We start from the raw sequence: 17,678 nt of genomic DNA, 5'->3' as shown, positions 1-17,678 counted from the left end.
GCCGCTTAAGAGATTAAGAGAAAGCGGTTTAACACACCTAGGATTCTCCTCAAGAATGCAAATTAATGTGGTCAAGTAAACGCATAAGCACCATTCTGATGGGTGTTTGAGGAGTGTGCATGTGTGTGAACAGACTGAATATCAAACGTCATAGGATGGAGCCCAACAACAAGTCAACACAATGGAAAGAATTCAACATTTCTGGGACTACAGTAGGAAAAGCACATACACTATAAACTATACTCATTTATACACACCAATGTAAAATATCAACTGTCCCTCATGTTTGCATATATGCACTCATACACTGGGGGAATCCCGGAGTTTTACTAAGAGGGAAACCCCACAATTGCAACGCAATTCCACTCTAGGACACGATAGAAAGTTAAGGAAACAAACACAGCAACAACTCTGGAATATCTGGCAATAAAGCAAAGCAACGGAAAATAAAAGAGCTAATTCTTCCTCAGAAGCCATGTTTGTTTTTTACACAAGTGCATACAGCTGCCAAACGCACATTGATATTCATTTCCATTTGTCAGTTGAGATTACCTGCAAGTGAGGCTGACACAGTGACAAATTTCAGGATAGAGAAGTACTAGGGCTGAACGGTTTGGACAAAACATATAATTGTGATTATTTTGAAAATATTGTGATTGTGATTTAAACTGCAATATGATTATTAACAAAAAAGAACTAGTAAGTGTTTTCTTTTGAGCAAAATTAGCTAAGTCATGGGCAAACATGATATACTGCCAATAGAAATACTGTTCAAGAAAAGGTGTTCACACTTGAGTCCTCTTAAAATGAATCAGACAAAATAAATAAAATAAAAAAATACTGTGAAACATAGAGGGGAAAAAACATTCACGTTACCTTCACATTGCATCTGTTCAAGGTGCACCTGTTTTTGTCTACTTTATGATAGTGTCTCCACCCACTTTTCATCATTATTTTTTGGAACCCAATAATAAGTTATTACTGTATGACGTTAAGAAATGATTACAGAGATATATTTTGGTATTCCAACAACAACAATAATAATAATAATAATTATTATTATTATTATTATTATTATTATTATAAAACAGTACCATATTTATTTAATAATTTCTTAACTTGCATGCGGCATTGCTTTGTGGTAGGGTTAACCCATATGATTCTTTATTTTGGCGGAAGCTTTTATTTTGGAGGAACACTGAAGAAAGACATTTGTTTGTAGCTAAGTTGACAATGGCCTTTTAATGCAGAGAAATGGTCTTATCCACAGGATTTGGATAGTCATTTTTAGCGACCAAGCATATTTGGAACAGTGAATCAGAAATGTGCTCAGCTCTTTAGCCTCAATCGTCTAAAGAACAGAGCTGCCCACATATGACGCAGCCTGCAACGCGTGCATTTTATTTAGCTAATTAAATCGCAGTCCTTGCAGTTTAACACTGTCATATTGCGATTCTGATTTATTATGATTAATTGTTCAGCACTAACAAATACACATTAACATCTGTGTTCAACCATCCTGCCCTCTCACTCTTTCTCTCTGCTCTCCGCTGATGTAATCCTTTAGTTCAATCTCGACGTGTTCTCTACACCAGCCAATAGCATCTCTCCTGCACCATGACAAGAGTAAACACCAGCCGCACTAGTGGGGTTTCTCTTCATGAAACATTCAGGCCTAGCACACATTTTAATCTTTAATATCCCACCATAGCAACAGTGTGCTGTGTGGAATGATCTGTGAGTGCACACTGTGTCAGCAACCAGCAACCAGTCTTGCACACACATTCACAAACGAACACACATGCATGGCAGCACACACACACAAACACACACACACCCACACACCTGAACAGCATGCTGTGTAGCATTAACTGAGGGACTAGTAAATCAACAGAGAAAGAGCAACTCAGTCTATAAACCATATGCTGTGTGTGCTTTTGTCACAGTCGGTGTGTAAGCGTTGTCTTCAGCTGCATTGGTGCAATGTAATGATGACAGCGCAATACTGTGCCTGGAAAGCAGTAGCAGAGTACACAGCTATACTGCTGGAATGGACTGTCTGTCTAATCTAAGTCGTGTTTCTTAACAACAGTTTACCAATTGGTGGACTAAACTCAAATTCTAATTTTACTGTAAATGCAGCGTTTCCCCTATGCATTTTGCAGCGGTGTTGCGGCACTCTTGGGATTTCACATGGTTCATTTAATATTCTTGACGCAACATAACACTTGCCAGAACCAGTCAGCTGTGTGCTTTGTACACTGCGAAAGAGACCCCACACACACACATAAATACATGCACATACTCACAGTGACGTCACCGCATAACACACAAGTGTCAAACTCGCTTCGGTTCAAGTGGCCCGCGAGCTCATTAATGGATGGCAGGGGATCGCAACGTTTCACTGAACAATCAGTTAGTGATTTCCTTGTAAATATTAATGACCCTTCCCCTGTCATCTGTATATTTTGGAGTGCATTTTGATCGCTTCAGTAGTGGAATGAAAGCGCTACACGGATCAATTATCAACACAGCTCAATCATAGAATCACACTAAGTGTACTGTATTAACTATATTAAACGTCAGAAAAAGTTTCTAAATGTATTTAGACTGCTGTTTTTTCATGACAAAAATGCCATAGTTCTTTAATATAGAAACCATAGTTACTAATCATCGTAGTGACGAGTCATGCATGGTTTTACCTATGGTTACCATGGACTTATTACAAATATCATTTTTAAAACTATTGATAATATGGAAGGACTATGATACATTTTCATAATTATTATGGATCAAGCTATTCATTTTCCAAAATGTGTTCTCTTGTAATGCTCTCTGATGGTTTTTTTGTTTTGTTTTTTTGCCTTCAGAATTCCAAGAGATGACTATAGTTTAATCAGTTTAAAATAATCTGTAAAGGAGACCCAACTTAGACACACTGTCAGAATACTTAAATTTATCCATATAAAAATAAGGTGTTTCTTTTTTCCAAAGATGTTACTGTTGTTAATATCATAATTTTCATCTGCATCCCAACCTCAAAATCAATGCTGTACTGTCAAATGTGCATTTCAGTGCACATAATATGTAATATTATTGGTAATTGCTGCTACCAAACCAAAGTATGTGCTGGTGCAACATTGTCAACAGGCCCTTTGAAGGCACAAATAAACCCTGATGTGGCCCAGACTAAAATGGAGTTTGACACCCCTGTTTTAAGCTATTCCTCGATGAATACGCGTTAACACAGGTCCGGCATTGAAGGCTTGTGGACGCATGCACAACAGCACTGCTGCTGAAAAAAATCCTAAGGGAAACACTGAAATGATAAGATAAACATAGTGGTTTTCATTAGCTGATGACGATATCAAAAAGACCAGCCAGTGTAGCCGATGGCCGACATAATGCTGATATACACGTAATACAATTTTAATGTCCACAAACAAGTAGCTACATAACCTTGCTTAAAAAGATAGTTCACCCAAAAATTTGAATTCTGTCATCATTTACTCACCCGTGTTGTTCCAACACAAAAGGAGACGTTAGGCAGACTGACAGCCTCAGTTACCATTTACTTTCATTGTATTCAATGAATGTGAATGGAGACTAAGGCTCCCATTCTGCCTAAAATGTACTTTTCGTTGTAATTCATGGACATCATAACAATGTGTAGGCTTAATAAATGTGTTCCACAGTAGAAAAAAAAAAAAAAGTCATTTGGGTTTGGAACATCATGAGGGTGAGTAAAGGATGACAGAATTTTCTCAATTTTGGGTGGACTAGCCCTTTAAATGAAAAAAAAAAAGAAAAACACTTATATTTACACAATATTTATTCAAAATTAACTAATCGACCAAAAGGGAACGATAATCAGGCAATGCCAAAAATCTCAAAATGGCCAAATATCTCTAAAACATAATGGTGAAAATGCATTTATGGCTTGATAGAATTATAACGTGATGGCTAAACACAGATTCCAATGCACAAACCTGAAACTGAATACTTTGCAAGCTGGTATTTACTTTAAGAACAAGCTCTACAGCATTTCCATAGAGATTAGTATATGATATCACACAAAACTGAAGGGCTAGTCAGTATGCAAACACTGTTTGGACTGAAGCATTAGACTAACATCCTGAAAGAGAGCCGATACACAAAGAGCTCCATGACACTAAATAAGGGTTTACAAAGAAACACTGAAGGAAGACATAAACCAGTACCATTAAAGACTGCATGGTCTGCTCTGAAGGCCAGCCAATGAAACATGCACAGCATTCCCCAAAAGGACAAGCTGACCAATGAAATCACCAGAATTAAAATGACAGGAATTCCATTAACGGCATTATAAGGCATCGTAACCTGGACACATTCATTTCAAACAGGCACAACATGATACTACAAAAATGGAAAAGTACATTTAATCGAGAGTATTAAATACTGTGACATTAGATAGTATACTTCAAGTAAACATTCCACAAATGTGTATCAGCATTTAACAAAATCTCAGAGGGCTGGAACAGAAGTATCAGTAAGGCTAAAGAACAGCTAGCATGGGAAAGAGAGAATGCCACTTTTATCCACATTACTGGCAGGTTTCCACTACAAGCTACTGTAGAGAAAGGTCAGCGTGAGAACAAGATTCCATCTATTTATTTGCGGTGTAAGGACCATTTGTCTATTGTTACAGTGTGTGCTAAGGGATATCCACACTTTTAGCCAACACTTTTGGCCATGTTGCTGAGGAGTCACCCTAGCAACTGTTGAAACCCCTAATACCATGAGTATTTGAAAATAACTTGCTGTTGAAATACCTACAGGAACTTTCTTCTTCCCATATCCACTAAATTTTAAGAATCCTGCCCCAGAAAAAGGAAATAAAAAAGGTAATTCTGACTTTACTTCTTGTAATTGCAACTAGTAACCTTGCAATTGCAACTTTTTATAAAATGGCAATTCTGAGATGTAAAGTTGCAATTGTGAGATATAAACTCTGAAACTGGCTTTGATAAAATTTCAATAAAATCCATTCTAAAACAATTTTAGAAATTTGCAGGTAACAATTTACAATAAGGTTCCATTTGTTAACATTAGTTAATGCATTAGGTATCATGAACTAACAATGAACAATATATTTTTTACAGCATTTATAAATCTTTGTTAAAGTTAATAAAGTTTAATTAAAAATAAAATTGTTCATTGTTAGTTCATGTTAGTGCATAGTGCATTTACTAATGTAAACATATACAACATTTGATTTAAAAATATATTACTATATATATTAACATTAACAGAGATTAATAAATGTTGTAAAAGTATTGTTTATTGTTAGTTCATGTTAACTAATGTTTACAAATGGAACCTTATTGTAAAGTGTTACCAATTTGCATACTTAATATGTGCACACTACTAGAACTCTCCATTTGTGACTCATATACTGATTTAGCTTTATGCCACATCTCAACATTCAATACAAATATTTCATTCTTGACCAGTTAAAGAGATTTTCATACTATGCACACTAGTCAAATGTTTGGACACCTTTCTCATGAGCTTAAAAAACTTTTAATCTCTTAAACCTAATGCTTAAATGGTTGAAATTATAAATAAATGCATAAATTATGAAAAAGATACACTGTATTAACATCATAGTGTAAACAAATACATTGTTCCTACATATTAATTTTCCATTGAATGTGCCAACACATACTGTATGAATACTTTACAAACTCAAATTTAAATGTAATTTTTATTACCACAAAAATGTGGTTGAGAGAAACCCAGAATTATCCAAGAGCTGTAATCTGAGCAAAGGGTAGTTATTTTTAAGAATCCAAAACATAATTTTGTATTGGTTTAACATTTGTATTTGGTCACTACATAATCACCATACTTTTATTTGTTATTTCATAGTTTTAATGACTTTCATTGTAAAATTAGGAAATATTATTAATAATAATACAGGTAGTGTAACAGTAGATGTACATAAAATATATATTTCACAAAACAATACTCAGTGTACATATGTCAACAATAAGAAAATCTTGTGAAAGATCAGGGAGCTCTTCACTTAAAGAATATTACATAAAGCTTTTAAAAATACATCAAACAGCATCCTCAATAACTAGTTTTCCAAGCTCCTCTTCATGTGACAGCAGTCTGATGGATCAAATCGGACATCTTCACTTTGAGGATTATCAAGTTTAGCTTATTTTCTATAAGTAGCAACATAATTATAAGGACACCGACGTCTTTCATATATTCGACACAAGCGATCCGCTGTTCAGGCTGATAAGCAGAAAGTCATGATGAGGAGGGCATATCCCCCTTTTAGCCCGAGCTGTTCAAAATAAAGCTCCTTAAAGGGCCAGGAATTATTATGAGTGAAATTTCTTAAGCCCTCTTCAACCTTCCCACATGCACAGATATACACACTGACACATGCTATAGTCACACCACGCTGGAATCTTCCCACAAATGCGCTCATACACACGAGAGATTATAGAGCCATTAATTTCATTCATCATCCCATCATAAGATGATTTCCAACGTGGAGGAGAAGGCCAAAAAGAGCAGACCCAGCGGTAAATCAGGCCTAAAACCATTTTTGAAACACAATTATGATCATCAGAATTTCAGCCCTTACTGCTTGAAAGCAAGAGTATGGCACAAACTGTGGATAAAGGAATCTGTGATGTTTGCTTATTTACTCTGTAAAGCAGAACAAATTGGTGGGTTTAAGGACATTTTTAACAGAAAATGTGATAGGTTGATCTATCACGACTCACGAAAGGTCTCAAGAAGGACAAACTTCAGAGCGTGTGATTCATGAGAGATGAGAGATGACCGAAAAGGCTTACTAAGAATGCTAAACAATACGGTACATTCAGCGGTGCTAAATTAGACTTCTGTTTAAAGGAATCATTCAGCCAAAAATGATCATCATTTATATCAAAACCCATATGACATACTTTCTTCCATGGAACACATAAAAGTGATTCATTAGTCTTGTGTGCTGTATTCCAATTCTTCTGAAGCCATATGATAGCTTTGGGTGAGAAACAGACTGAAATTTAAGTCGCTTTTATTTTGATATACTTTATGGTGCTTTTGCATCCTTTTAGAAGCTTAAAAGGCTTGAAGCTTGAAAAGAGTGAGCATTACATTATTCACAATTTCTCCTTTTGTGTTCCACGGATGAAAGTCATACGGTTTGGAAACAACATGAAGGTGAGTAAATGATGACATAATTTTCATTTTTGGTTGTACAATTATTTTAAGTTTTGCATTTGGGATCAGAAACAGTGATTTAATTACAGGTCTGTAAAAAGCTCTCTCATTGTGCTTGAGTGATCCAAGAGCAGACTGCTTTCTGTTTGCACCATAAAACACACTTATGTTTTACACTGTGGGGTCATTCACCTAGAAATAACACAGCATGTTTTTTTCCTGCAAATGGCTGACACATAATCCTTTTTCTTCTCACATGCAGGAATGCATCTTGAAAGCATTTCCACCACACATGGTTAGAAAGCACAATATGGCAATGGGCATGTGATTCAGAGATGCATCTCCAGCATGGTTGAGTGCACTCGCAATTAGTGCTAATTAGAGTTGCGGGGTATACTAAACAAGAAGTGATGCCCGTATGTCCTCGCAGGAATATGTAGTTGGAAAGCTTTGTTTTCATCCATCATAGGCTAAGACCACAGATCAGGTTTTGTTACAAGACTGAAACATCTAAACTCCATAAGGAAGTCACATTCTATCTATTATAGCAAACTTAAATGGTTAATTTACACAAAAGTGAAAATTCTGTCATCATTTACTCACCATCAGGTCATTCCAAATGTGTATTACTCCCTTTCTTCTGTGGAAAGCAAAAGGAGATGTTTAGCAGAAACTTAGGGAATGACAGCCTCGGTCACCATTCAAATAAAATGGAAAAAAAGATGCAATGAAAGTGAATTGTGACTGAGGCTGCCCGTCTCTAAAATTCTGACAAACATGTGGGTTTGGGACAACATGAGGGTCAATGATGACAGAACTGTCATTTTTTGCTGAACTATCCCTTTAAACGCGCAAAAACTGCGTTATTTGTGTTAGTGAAAATTGCATGTGTCACGATTTGCAGGCAGTAGCAGAGGCAGTACCCAAACACAGAGAGAAAAACAGAGGATTTATTTAATACAAAAATTAACAACGGGAAAAACACAAACTACCCCAAAGGGGAATAAACAGAGTCCAACGCAGGCAACCCTCTGAGGCGGGACTGGGGCAGATAAACAGAAACAGTACCGACCGGAACCGACAGAACAGATAAGGCACAGGAAACAGGACCGACATGAGACGCAAAACAAGACGAACTGGCACTGGACACAACACATGAAGAGACTAAAATAGGGAGAGAAATCGACAGGTTAACAGGCAGAACAGGTGAGGCAAATGAACTAATAATAGGCAAACAAGGAGGTGGGGTGACGCAAGACTGAGAGACACGTGACTACAGAAACAAAGCCACGTGCTCTCACAAGACACAGACACCCAAATGGCACAAGTGAATATCGCAAAGACAATAGGCAACATGCGCTCAAGCCAACCAACAGATAAGACGATAGAATGCACGGCAATGCTAGCATTGCAATGCCATGCATTCTCACACTAAACAAAGCCTAAAGGTACATCGCAAGGCAAACCACGTGCGATGCACGCAACAGGCGACAAAACGAGACAGGACATCTGTGTGACAGTTTAGCCACAAATAAACCTGACACCTCAGACAAAAGTGACCAAACCTCAGCACAATGTGAAGACAGATCGCAACCCGGGTGCACAGCGCAAAGAGAGCGCAACGTGAAGTGCGCCCACGGTTGCAAGAGACAGATGCAAACTATTGGCTCCAGTGCATGCCGCCAAGATGACATAAGCGCAATGCACTCACGTCAATAAAAGACAAGACATGGAGCATGAGTGTTCGGGTCCCGACACCGAAACCAGACTAGACAGGGAAGTCAGGATCCAGACACCATGCTCCGGACATGAAACAAGACCGACCGAAGAGCGCACGGCAGGGAAACCACCACCGAAGCTGTGCACTCACACAAAGATAGAAGACAAAACACAAGAAAGACACAGAAGAGGGAGAGATGGACATAAAAGTACTGCAGCCTTAGTAGAATTCAAACTTTGCAAGAGCATATTATGATGGCCGTTATCTCATCTTTCAAATATAGAGAGACGATACATAATTCATGCCAGCCCAACTATGAGTCATGATAGTCATTGCAAACCTTTCAGGTAAAACACTGATGGTGGTATTCTTTCTTGTTTATTCCATTATGAAGAGCCATTTAGGAGCAATTGATTTATCACAATAAACCTTTTAAAGCCTAAATGTGTCATTTTATTTTAATATCCCAGTTTAATATACATAGAAAGCTATAAGTAAGCCATTTTTAGGTGGATTTCCCTGAAAAGCATAAACACACAGAGTTTGGGGCAAGATTATCTTTTTGTCCAACCAATGACAGATTGGGGGAGTGTTTGGGGAACATGTTTGAAAACAATCATAATTACTGCAATTCCATTTGGAGATGCTTGTGACAGAGAATTTACACACTTTTGCTTTAAAATACTCATAATGACTGTGGCAGAACTGACAAAACATTTCGATGTAGTACAACCTCTAAATTGAACCTGAGTTTGTAATAAAATTTAAAGTCAGTGATGCACATTCAGAGGAAGTTTAACATAAAATTTGTACAGTCAGCATTTTTCAGTTTCACATTAGCTTTGATGTGCTACACTTAACACGTTTAATTGTATCATACAGATTTCCTCATATCACACCTTCATTTTCACAACATTCCAACATGGAAATTTGGGATGTATTTTAACTAACATTTTTGTGACATGTTGACTAAACCAGTCTTTCAATGAGCTGCAATGACACATAAACTGTGTTTCTTAATTGTCAAAGAAAATACACAAGCTAGGCCAATTCACAACCAGGTCTGAAGCCACTGGGGAGCTTTAAAGGAAACAATCTGCTTGTGATGAAAGCATTTCCTGGAGGGACTGAATCTCAGCATAGTGACAACAAGATATTTGGGGTAAAGAGGGAGGGAGAGAATAAAAGTGTGACCTAGTTCCGCCTTTCACTTGCTCCAACCCCAGACTAGGTGTCCTGGAACCCCGAGGCTGAGCTGGCAGGCCTGCAATCAGAGACCAGTGGAGAGCAGAGAAGACGTTAAACAATGACTGTGCCCTCAACCTCTACTGCCCGAGTTAGTGAGGGTAGAATATCCCCCTAGCCAGAGAGAGAGAGAGTGAGACAAAGAAAAGCTGCCAGCCTGCTCTGTCACAGCCTCTCCTCCATTACGTCACTATGCTAAACAACACAGCACTGCTGCACACGGAACACCTGCTGCTGGCTGCACTGGCCTGACTCCAGCTCCATATCAGCCCTGCTGCTCACCTCCCTGCCTGGCACTCTCTACACAAAAACACAGCCAGTGTAAAGAAAGTGGATATACTGTGTGTGTGTGTGTGTTTGTGTGTATGTGTGTGTGTATATATACACACACACACATTCTATTTAGGAACACCTGTACACCTACATTTTCATGCGATTATATAATCAGCCAATCGTGTGGCAGCAGTGCAACGCATAAAATCATGCAGATACGGGTCAGGAGCTTCAGTTAATGTTTACATCAACCATCAGAATGGGGGGAAAAATGTGATCTCAGTGATTTCTGGATTGAGTATTTCTGTAACTGCTGATCTCCTGGGATTTTCACACACAACAGCCTCCAGAGTTTACTCAGAATGGTGCCCAAAACAAAAAAAACATCTATTGAGTGGGAGTTCTGTGAATGGAAACGCCTTGTTGATGAGAGAGGTCAACGGAGAATGGCAAACTTGTTCGAGCTGACAGAAAGGATACAGTAACTCAGATAACCACTCAGTACAATTGTAATGAGCAGAAAAGTATCTCAGAAATGCACAACACATCGAACCTAGAGGCGGATGGGCTACAACAGCAGAAGACCATGCCGAGCACTTTATTAGGACCATAGTGTTCCTAATAAAGTGCTCAGTGAGTGTATATACGAAAACATTTTAAAACATGAAAAATGTCACATGGGGACTTCAATTAACATATTGAATTGATTCATTAAAATGGACAGTTTGAACTGCTTCATGAAATAAAACTTACAAACTCGTTTTAGCTACTAAAGTTTAAGTTTGTGATGCTGTTAAAACAATTGTCTTAACACTCTCATACTTGCGTGTCGTGAGACAAGATTGCAAAATTAATCTAATGACTAATATTGGCCATATATATGTATATTAGGGCCGCACGATTATTTCCCTTGTAATTGTGATTATTTTTCTGGTGCATCTGCATGCCATATTCTTTATGTAGGCTACACATCCAAAACAAGATGAGAACTGTTTCTGTATTACTTTATTGCTATTTTATACACAACATCACCGCGCAGCTGGGTGCAACTACAGTAACGCCTTCCAAATCGGTCAGAAATCTAGGGGTAACCATCGACAACAGACTAAATTTCACAGACCACATCTCAAAGACCGCAAGATCATGTAGATTTACACTCTACAATATCAGGAAGATAATATCCTTCCTCTCTGAACATGCCACACAACTGCTTGTCCAGTCACTTGTTATAACTAGACTGGACTACTGTAACGCTCTCATTGCTGGCCTCCCTGCATGTGCAACTAGACCCCTCCAAATGATCCAGAATGCAGCAGCATGTCTGGTCTTTAATGAACCAAAGAGAGCATGTTACACCACTCCTTGTCTCTCTCCACTGGCTACCGGTTGATGCACGTATCAAATTCAAGGCTCTGATGCTGGCATACAGAACAGTTACTGGGTCTGCTCCAGCATACCTAAAATCATTTATGCAGAGCTACACACCCACTAGAAGCCTGCGGTCGGCTAAGGAACGTCGCCTTGTTGTACCAACACAAAGAGGCACCAAAACACTTTCCCGGACTTTCAGCTTCATCATACCACGTTGGTGGAACGACCTTCCCAACTCCATCCGTGAAGCTGACTCACTCTCTGTCTTCAAAAAATGACTAAAAAAACATCTTTTCCATAAGCACTTAACCAGTCATTAAAAAAAAAAAAAAAATTCTGTTGCACTTTATTCTATTTTGAATACTATTATGATGCTAGTGATACTTTGTAATACAGTACTTTTCATCCCACTGTCTCCTAAGATGATTCGCTTATGTTTTCCTCTCTTGTAAGTCGCTTTGGATAAAGCATCTGCCAAATGAATAAATGTAAATGTAAATGTAAAAACAAAACTAAAATATTGACAAAATTATGCACAGAAATTAAGCAACGGACATGTCTATGATTGTTTAATGCTGCAAATAACACAGTGTAAATAGAGTTTTTCGCGCAACAGGAGTCAGCCTCAATGGAATGCTGTATTTGACACTTTTCATGATTAGTTAATTGTTGAAGGTGATTATTCTTATCTTGATCGGACAGACACACAGACAGACAGACAGACAGATGTACTGAGGCACAAATAAATGGTGTACACATTTCCAGTCTCTCAAATATCTAACATATTAATTTTCACTCAAGTTTTCCCCTTTTACTTAATAAACAATTCAAAAACCATCCCAATAGGGCTTTAAATATCAACAGGTCAAAGCAATGAGGGGTTGTGGCAATAAAACAAATAAAGGCTTTTTCTCATAAAGGCTGTTTAAAATCTTCACTCAGGTGGCTCTTAAAAATGTCTTCCTGTTTTTTATCCTCAAATCCTTTCTAACACACAATGATTGTCTTGATGTGTCGAAACAGTATGAAAGTCCTGAGGGAGTTTGTGTCATCCAGGAACCGCCATCCTTTCATACTTCTGAGAGCTGAGAAATAGGTTGCTCTCGGATTGTCTGTAATGGAAAGCGATCTGCTGTCTCCCATTTCATTTCAAGTTAAGCATGAAACAAAGGCATCCTCAAAGCAAGTCAAACAGCTCCAAACAAGAAAACAAGGCAACCTGCACCCAACTGCAAACCCCTTCTAAAGAAATCACATTAGTCTCTGTAAATTATTTCTTATTAAACAGGATTTTTTTTTTTTTTTTATCTTTTTTGTTCTGTTTAAGGTCAATTAAACAGTCAATTAAAAAGGTCTATCTCTTCCAAAGACATTATCATACAGTATATTCAGGCTTAAAGGAAGCCAAATGAAATTATTTGAGTTAAGAAACTCATATCAGTCAACCACTAATCTAAATATTGGAGTGGTTGGGACCCAGGTCTATTATTATGCATAAACTTACAGAATAATAAGTCTGAAATCTGCTGTATTTGACAGTATCAGCAAGATAGTATACAGTGCCTTTTTACTAAGAATAAATCAGTATTTCTATTAATACAGACAAAACACCAAATCAGAATGTTAAACCGTGAGAGGTCCCTATAAAGACTCAGACACTGTTCACCATAAACAAATAAAACATTTAGACTGTAGAAAACAATTAGCCAAGTATTTCCCTTAAGCCCAGCAGGGTAATAAATTAGATCTTCATTGTCCCAAAGTGTGCATCATGATTACTAAAGTCGACCCTCACAACTGCCAGTAAATGTGGACTTAAACATCGTTCTTGTCTACAGCCAAAATAATAATAGGTTAATGCAATTAAATCAGTTTTCAAGTCTCGGATCACTGAGAAAAATCTACTAGTAAAAATTAAACAGAATTCAATACTTTGGTTGCAGTTTCTCTAGCCCCAGCGACAGCGTTTATGATGTAAACCTCCGTTCCTAACTTAACAGACCTCCCATAATCTGCCAGAATTCATGCACCCCTGTACAGCCTGTGCTGCTAAAGCCAGTCATCCATGCTGCTCCACTAAATTGCTTGATTTACAAGTGCCAAGGGGGCATTTATGGAGGACAAAACTGTGCATTATTAATGTGGATGTACTGTATGGACATCACGCCAAAATCCATACAACACTTTTCTGGATCTGGAGCAATTCCAGTAATATGCCAATAAACTGTAAATGGGATATGAACTTTAATAAATTGATTCTCTAAAACCAGTTCTCTAGTCCAATTGGTGTGTTTATAAGAGCGTAGCAGGTGGGAAATATTCAGTGTTTTGGATACCCAGTACTGGCTTTGAATGATACTGAGAATGTACAGTACAAGCAAAAGTAACAAAATATCACTCGCCATACTGCTCAGACATCTTGATCATATCTATTGACATACATTGGTGTAATTTCCCAAAAAATTTTGGGCTGCCTTTACAGAGCATATAGAGGAGAATTACACAGTTTGAAATGCACAGACAGTTTGAATAATAGCTATTTAAATAAAACCCACAAGTCTGCATTTAAATAAACAGGTCACATTGTTCACAATAACATTTACATTCCATTACATAACAGTTAGTTCCGGTCCTCAAATATGATCGGACGAGCAGCATTCCGTTTCACTATTTGTAACACTCCGCTTCTCCGTGTTTGTAGCTTTCTAAATAGTGGTGGGGATTTTGATTCATCCTTCATTTTGATTTCATTCACTGATTAGTTCAGTGACAATTTCTGGAGGTTACATATTAACGCCGGTAGGTGGCAACATATGAGCATCTTTTATCTTACGAGTGAGTCATTCAATTATTGACTCAACTGATTTGTTAAAAAACAAAGTCATTCACCCCTAAAACAATGAAAAGGAACTAGAACAATCCGTTCACTTAAAAGATTCGCTCAAAAACATTGATTTGTTTATGAACGAAACACCACTAAAATCAGAGTTTGAGTGCAAACAAAGGACTTGTGTTTGATTGTTTGGCTTCTTTTGGAACTACTTTCACTGACGGAGAAGAAATGTATGAACAAACTGGGCAATTTGGTCCGTCGTGTACGTTTTATCAATACGATATTCCGTATATCAGCACGGCTTTGATAACCTGCAGCCGAATCACAGCCGTGCAAACACACTGTATGGACCAACAGCACTCATGCTCATGCTCACGTGTAATTGCTTGAAGGAATATTTCAGGTTTAATACAAGTTAAGCTCAATCGACAGCATTTGTGGCATAATGTTGATTACCACAAAAATGTATATATATATATATATATTTTTTTTTTTTTAAGTAGAAAAAAATCTAGGTTACAATAAGGCACTTGCAATGTGAATGGGGCCAATCTGTAAACATTAAAATACTCAATATTTCAAAAGTATAGCCACAAGACGTAAGCAATATGTGTGTTAAAATTATTTTAGTGTGATAAAATGTCTTACTAACCTTTTCTGAGTAACGTTATATCCAGTTTTACAACTTAATTGCCATGACGATGTAACGCCGTAAACCCAAAAAAGACAGTAAAAACAATGACTTAAACAACTTTACAGCTCAAATAATACATAAGTGGTAACAGAAGAAGTCATGTAAGTACTTTAATAAAATTATATGCTTTTCATTTCTGTCTTTAAACCCTCCAAAAATTGGCCCCATTCACTTCCATTGTAAGTGCCTCACTGTAACCTCGATTTTTGCTTCATTTTGTTTAAAGAAGAAATCATTTGTTGTGATAACATCATGCCACAAATGCTGTAGACTGAGTTTACTTGTATTGAATCCGGAATATTCCTTTAAGTACTGTAGCAGCACTTGTGTAGTGAGTGATTGCGTTCAGAGTGACGCTCACTCGAGACATGAAACACATCAACAATAGTTTTGATAGCAAAACAAACCCAATCTATCCCAAAACCCTACATCTAAAGACAAGCATCATCTAAACACCCTTTACAGGCTAAGACTCTTCCAATTCAAACAACCTATTCACCACTGATATGTGCTCATTTAAACAGCACATTTTGAATGGGTGCTAGTTTGGGGGGATGCTGCTTGCACCTGCTATTAAAAACCATTCCGCACGCTTCTCCGAGCCCGCAACAAAAGATCTGCTGCAACACTCGCTGTGACTGCGGGATAGTCGATGCTTTTCAGTAGCACAGGTGCTGCTGGTGAGACTGACCTGAATGGTGCAGGTATACTCCGTATCATCCAGCAGTCTGACGGTACACATGTATTCTCTCTCAAGGTTTCTGACGCTGGCACTCATCAGCCGACTCAACATCTTCTCAATGCACGATCAATGGTCTGCGTCCGGGACCAGAACACAAAGCTCAAGCAATGTCACATTGACCAAACTCTCCGGTCGCCCAAATGAATCATGTTAACCGAGGCCGAGAGCATCTTTATCCTCCGCTCTTGTCCGGGTGAGTGTGTTTTTATTTTGTTATTGTGAACACGTTCCTCCAGCACGCATCCAGGTCCAGATTAAGTCGCTGTGATCTCAAGCAGACAGTTGCAGCCCGACTGTTGACCATTCACCGGTTGATATTTGAGCAAGTGGGCGGGCGCATCGTGGCTGATTGACACTCCTTCCAGCCAATGGTATATCTCCCCAAATGAGGACGCGTTTGAAATGGACAATGAACGATTGGGATGCCTCTGCTGCGTCTTTGGAGGTCACTGTTATCCAATAAGATATTGGACAAGTGATAACAGTTTTGGGATCCCATGGCAAAAATAATAGGAGAAGAGATAATGTTAGTTTCGTAAACTTATATTTCCAAGTTGTCACTGTAATGTTTGTGTGTGTGTGTGTGTGTGTGTGTGTGTGTGTGTGTGTGTGTGTGTGTGTAATAGTTTTCCATTATCTTATTGCCAGCTGATCTTATGCTCGCCTGCAAACCCACATTTGCTTTCCAGCAATATATGAAATTTACCTTGTTACACTTTCAAATATTCCAACAATACATGGGATAAATGGCGTGCTTTCCATGTATTGTTGTATAAATGCCATGTCCAAATGGCATACACGTGTGTTGCTATACAAACTTGCATTTATGTATTCCAGCAATACATTCATTTGTTACTTTATTACCAGTTTCTCTTGCATGTAAAACATGGGTGGTTGTGAGTTTAAATGGCATGTTTGCTTGACAATTTCGACTTATCAGTCTATTACTTAAAAAACAATGTTTTTTACAGTGGTGCACTTACAATGAAAGTGAATGGGACCCATTTTTGGAGGGTTTAAAGTCAGAAATGTCAAGCACAATAATGTTATAAAAACACTTACATACATTTTTCTGTTTAAACTTGAGCTGGAAATAATTGCAATCATAGTTTTTACAAAGTTGTAAAACTGGATATAACTTTACACACAAAAGGTTAGTAAGCGATTTTATCACACTAAAATCATGTTAACACACATATTGTTTATGTCTTGTGTCAACACTTTTAAAATAGTGAGTATTTTAACATGAATGGATTGGCCCCATTCACTTCCATTGTAAGTGCCTCACTGTAATCCAGATTTGTACCTTTTTTAAATAAAAGAAGGGACAAGTCAAAGTAAAAAAAAAAAAATGGTAATCAACATTATACCACAAATGCTGTCGTTTGAGCTTAACTTGTATTGAACCTGCACTGCCAAAATAAACAAGTGGAAATTAGAGCCTAGATAAAACCTAGAAAGAGATAAACCTGTAAATTAATCTTAGTTCTTTGAAAATGGTTAAAATCACTGTCTTTCAGGGACATTATGCACATACAGAATTAAACACTTGTAATTAAGTAGCCTACTTAAT

The 17,678-nt window shown here is 37.7% G+C and overlaps 1 protein-coding gene across 2 annotated transcripts in view; it reads right to left on the bottom strand.

Moving 5' to 3' along the window:
* The window catches only part of LOC127455704 (FERM domain-containing protein 5), a 152,401-nt gene extending 136,043 nt beyond the window's left edge, over positions 1–16,358 (bottom strand). For both annotated transcript variants that reach the window (XM_051723765.1, XM_051723766.1), the window contains exon 1: positions 16,055–16,358. In XM_051723765.1, the coding sequence (XP_051579725.1) occupies positions 16,055–16,156 (102 nt within the window). In that variant the 5' untranslated portion in view covers positions 16,157–16,358. The remainder of the gene's footprint in view (positions 1–16,054) is intronic.
* Between the last annotated feature and the right edge of the window lie 1,320 nt (positions 16,359–17,678).

This window comes from Myxocyprinus asiaticus, chromosome 18 (assembly GCF_019703515.2).
Source record: "Myxocyprinus asiaticus isolate MX2 ecotype Aquarium Trade chromosome 18, UBuf_Myxa_2, whole genome shotgun sequence".
Classification (NCBI taxonomy): Eukaryota; Metazoa; Chordata; class Actinopteri; order Cypriniformes; family Catostomidae; genus Myxocyprinus; species Myxocyprinus asiaticus.
The sequence above is the reverse complement of the archived record's forward strand: the minus strand, read 5'-3'. Positions and strand labels throughout refer to the sequence as shown.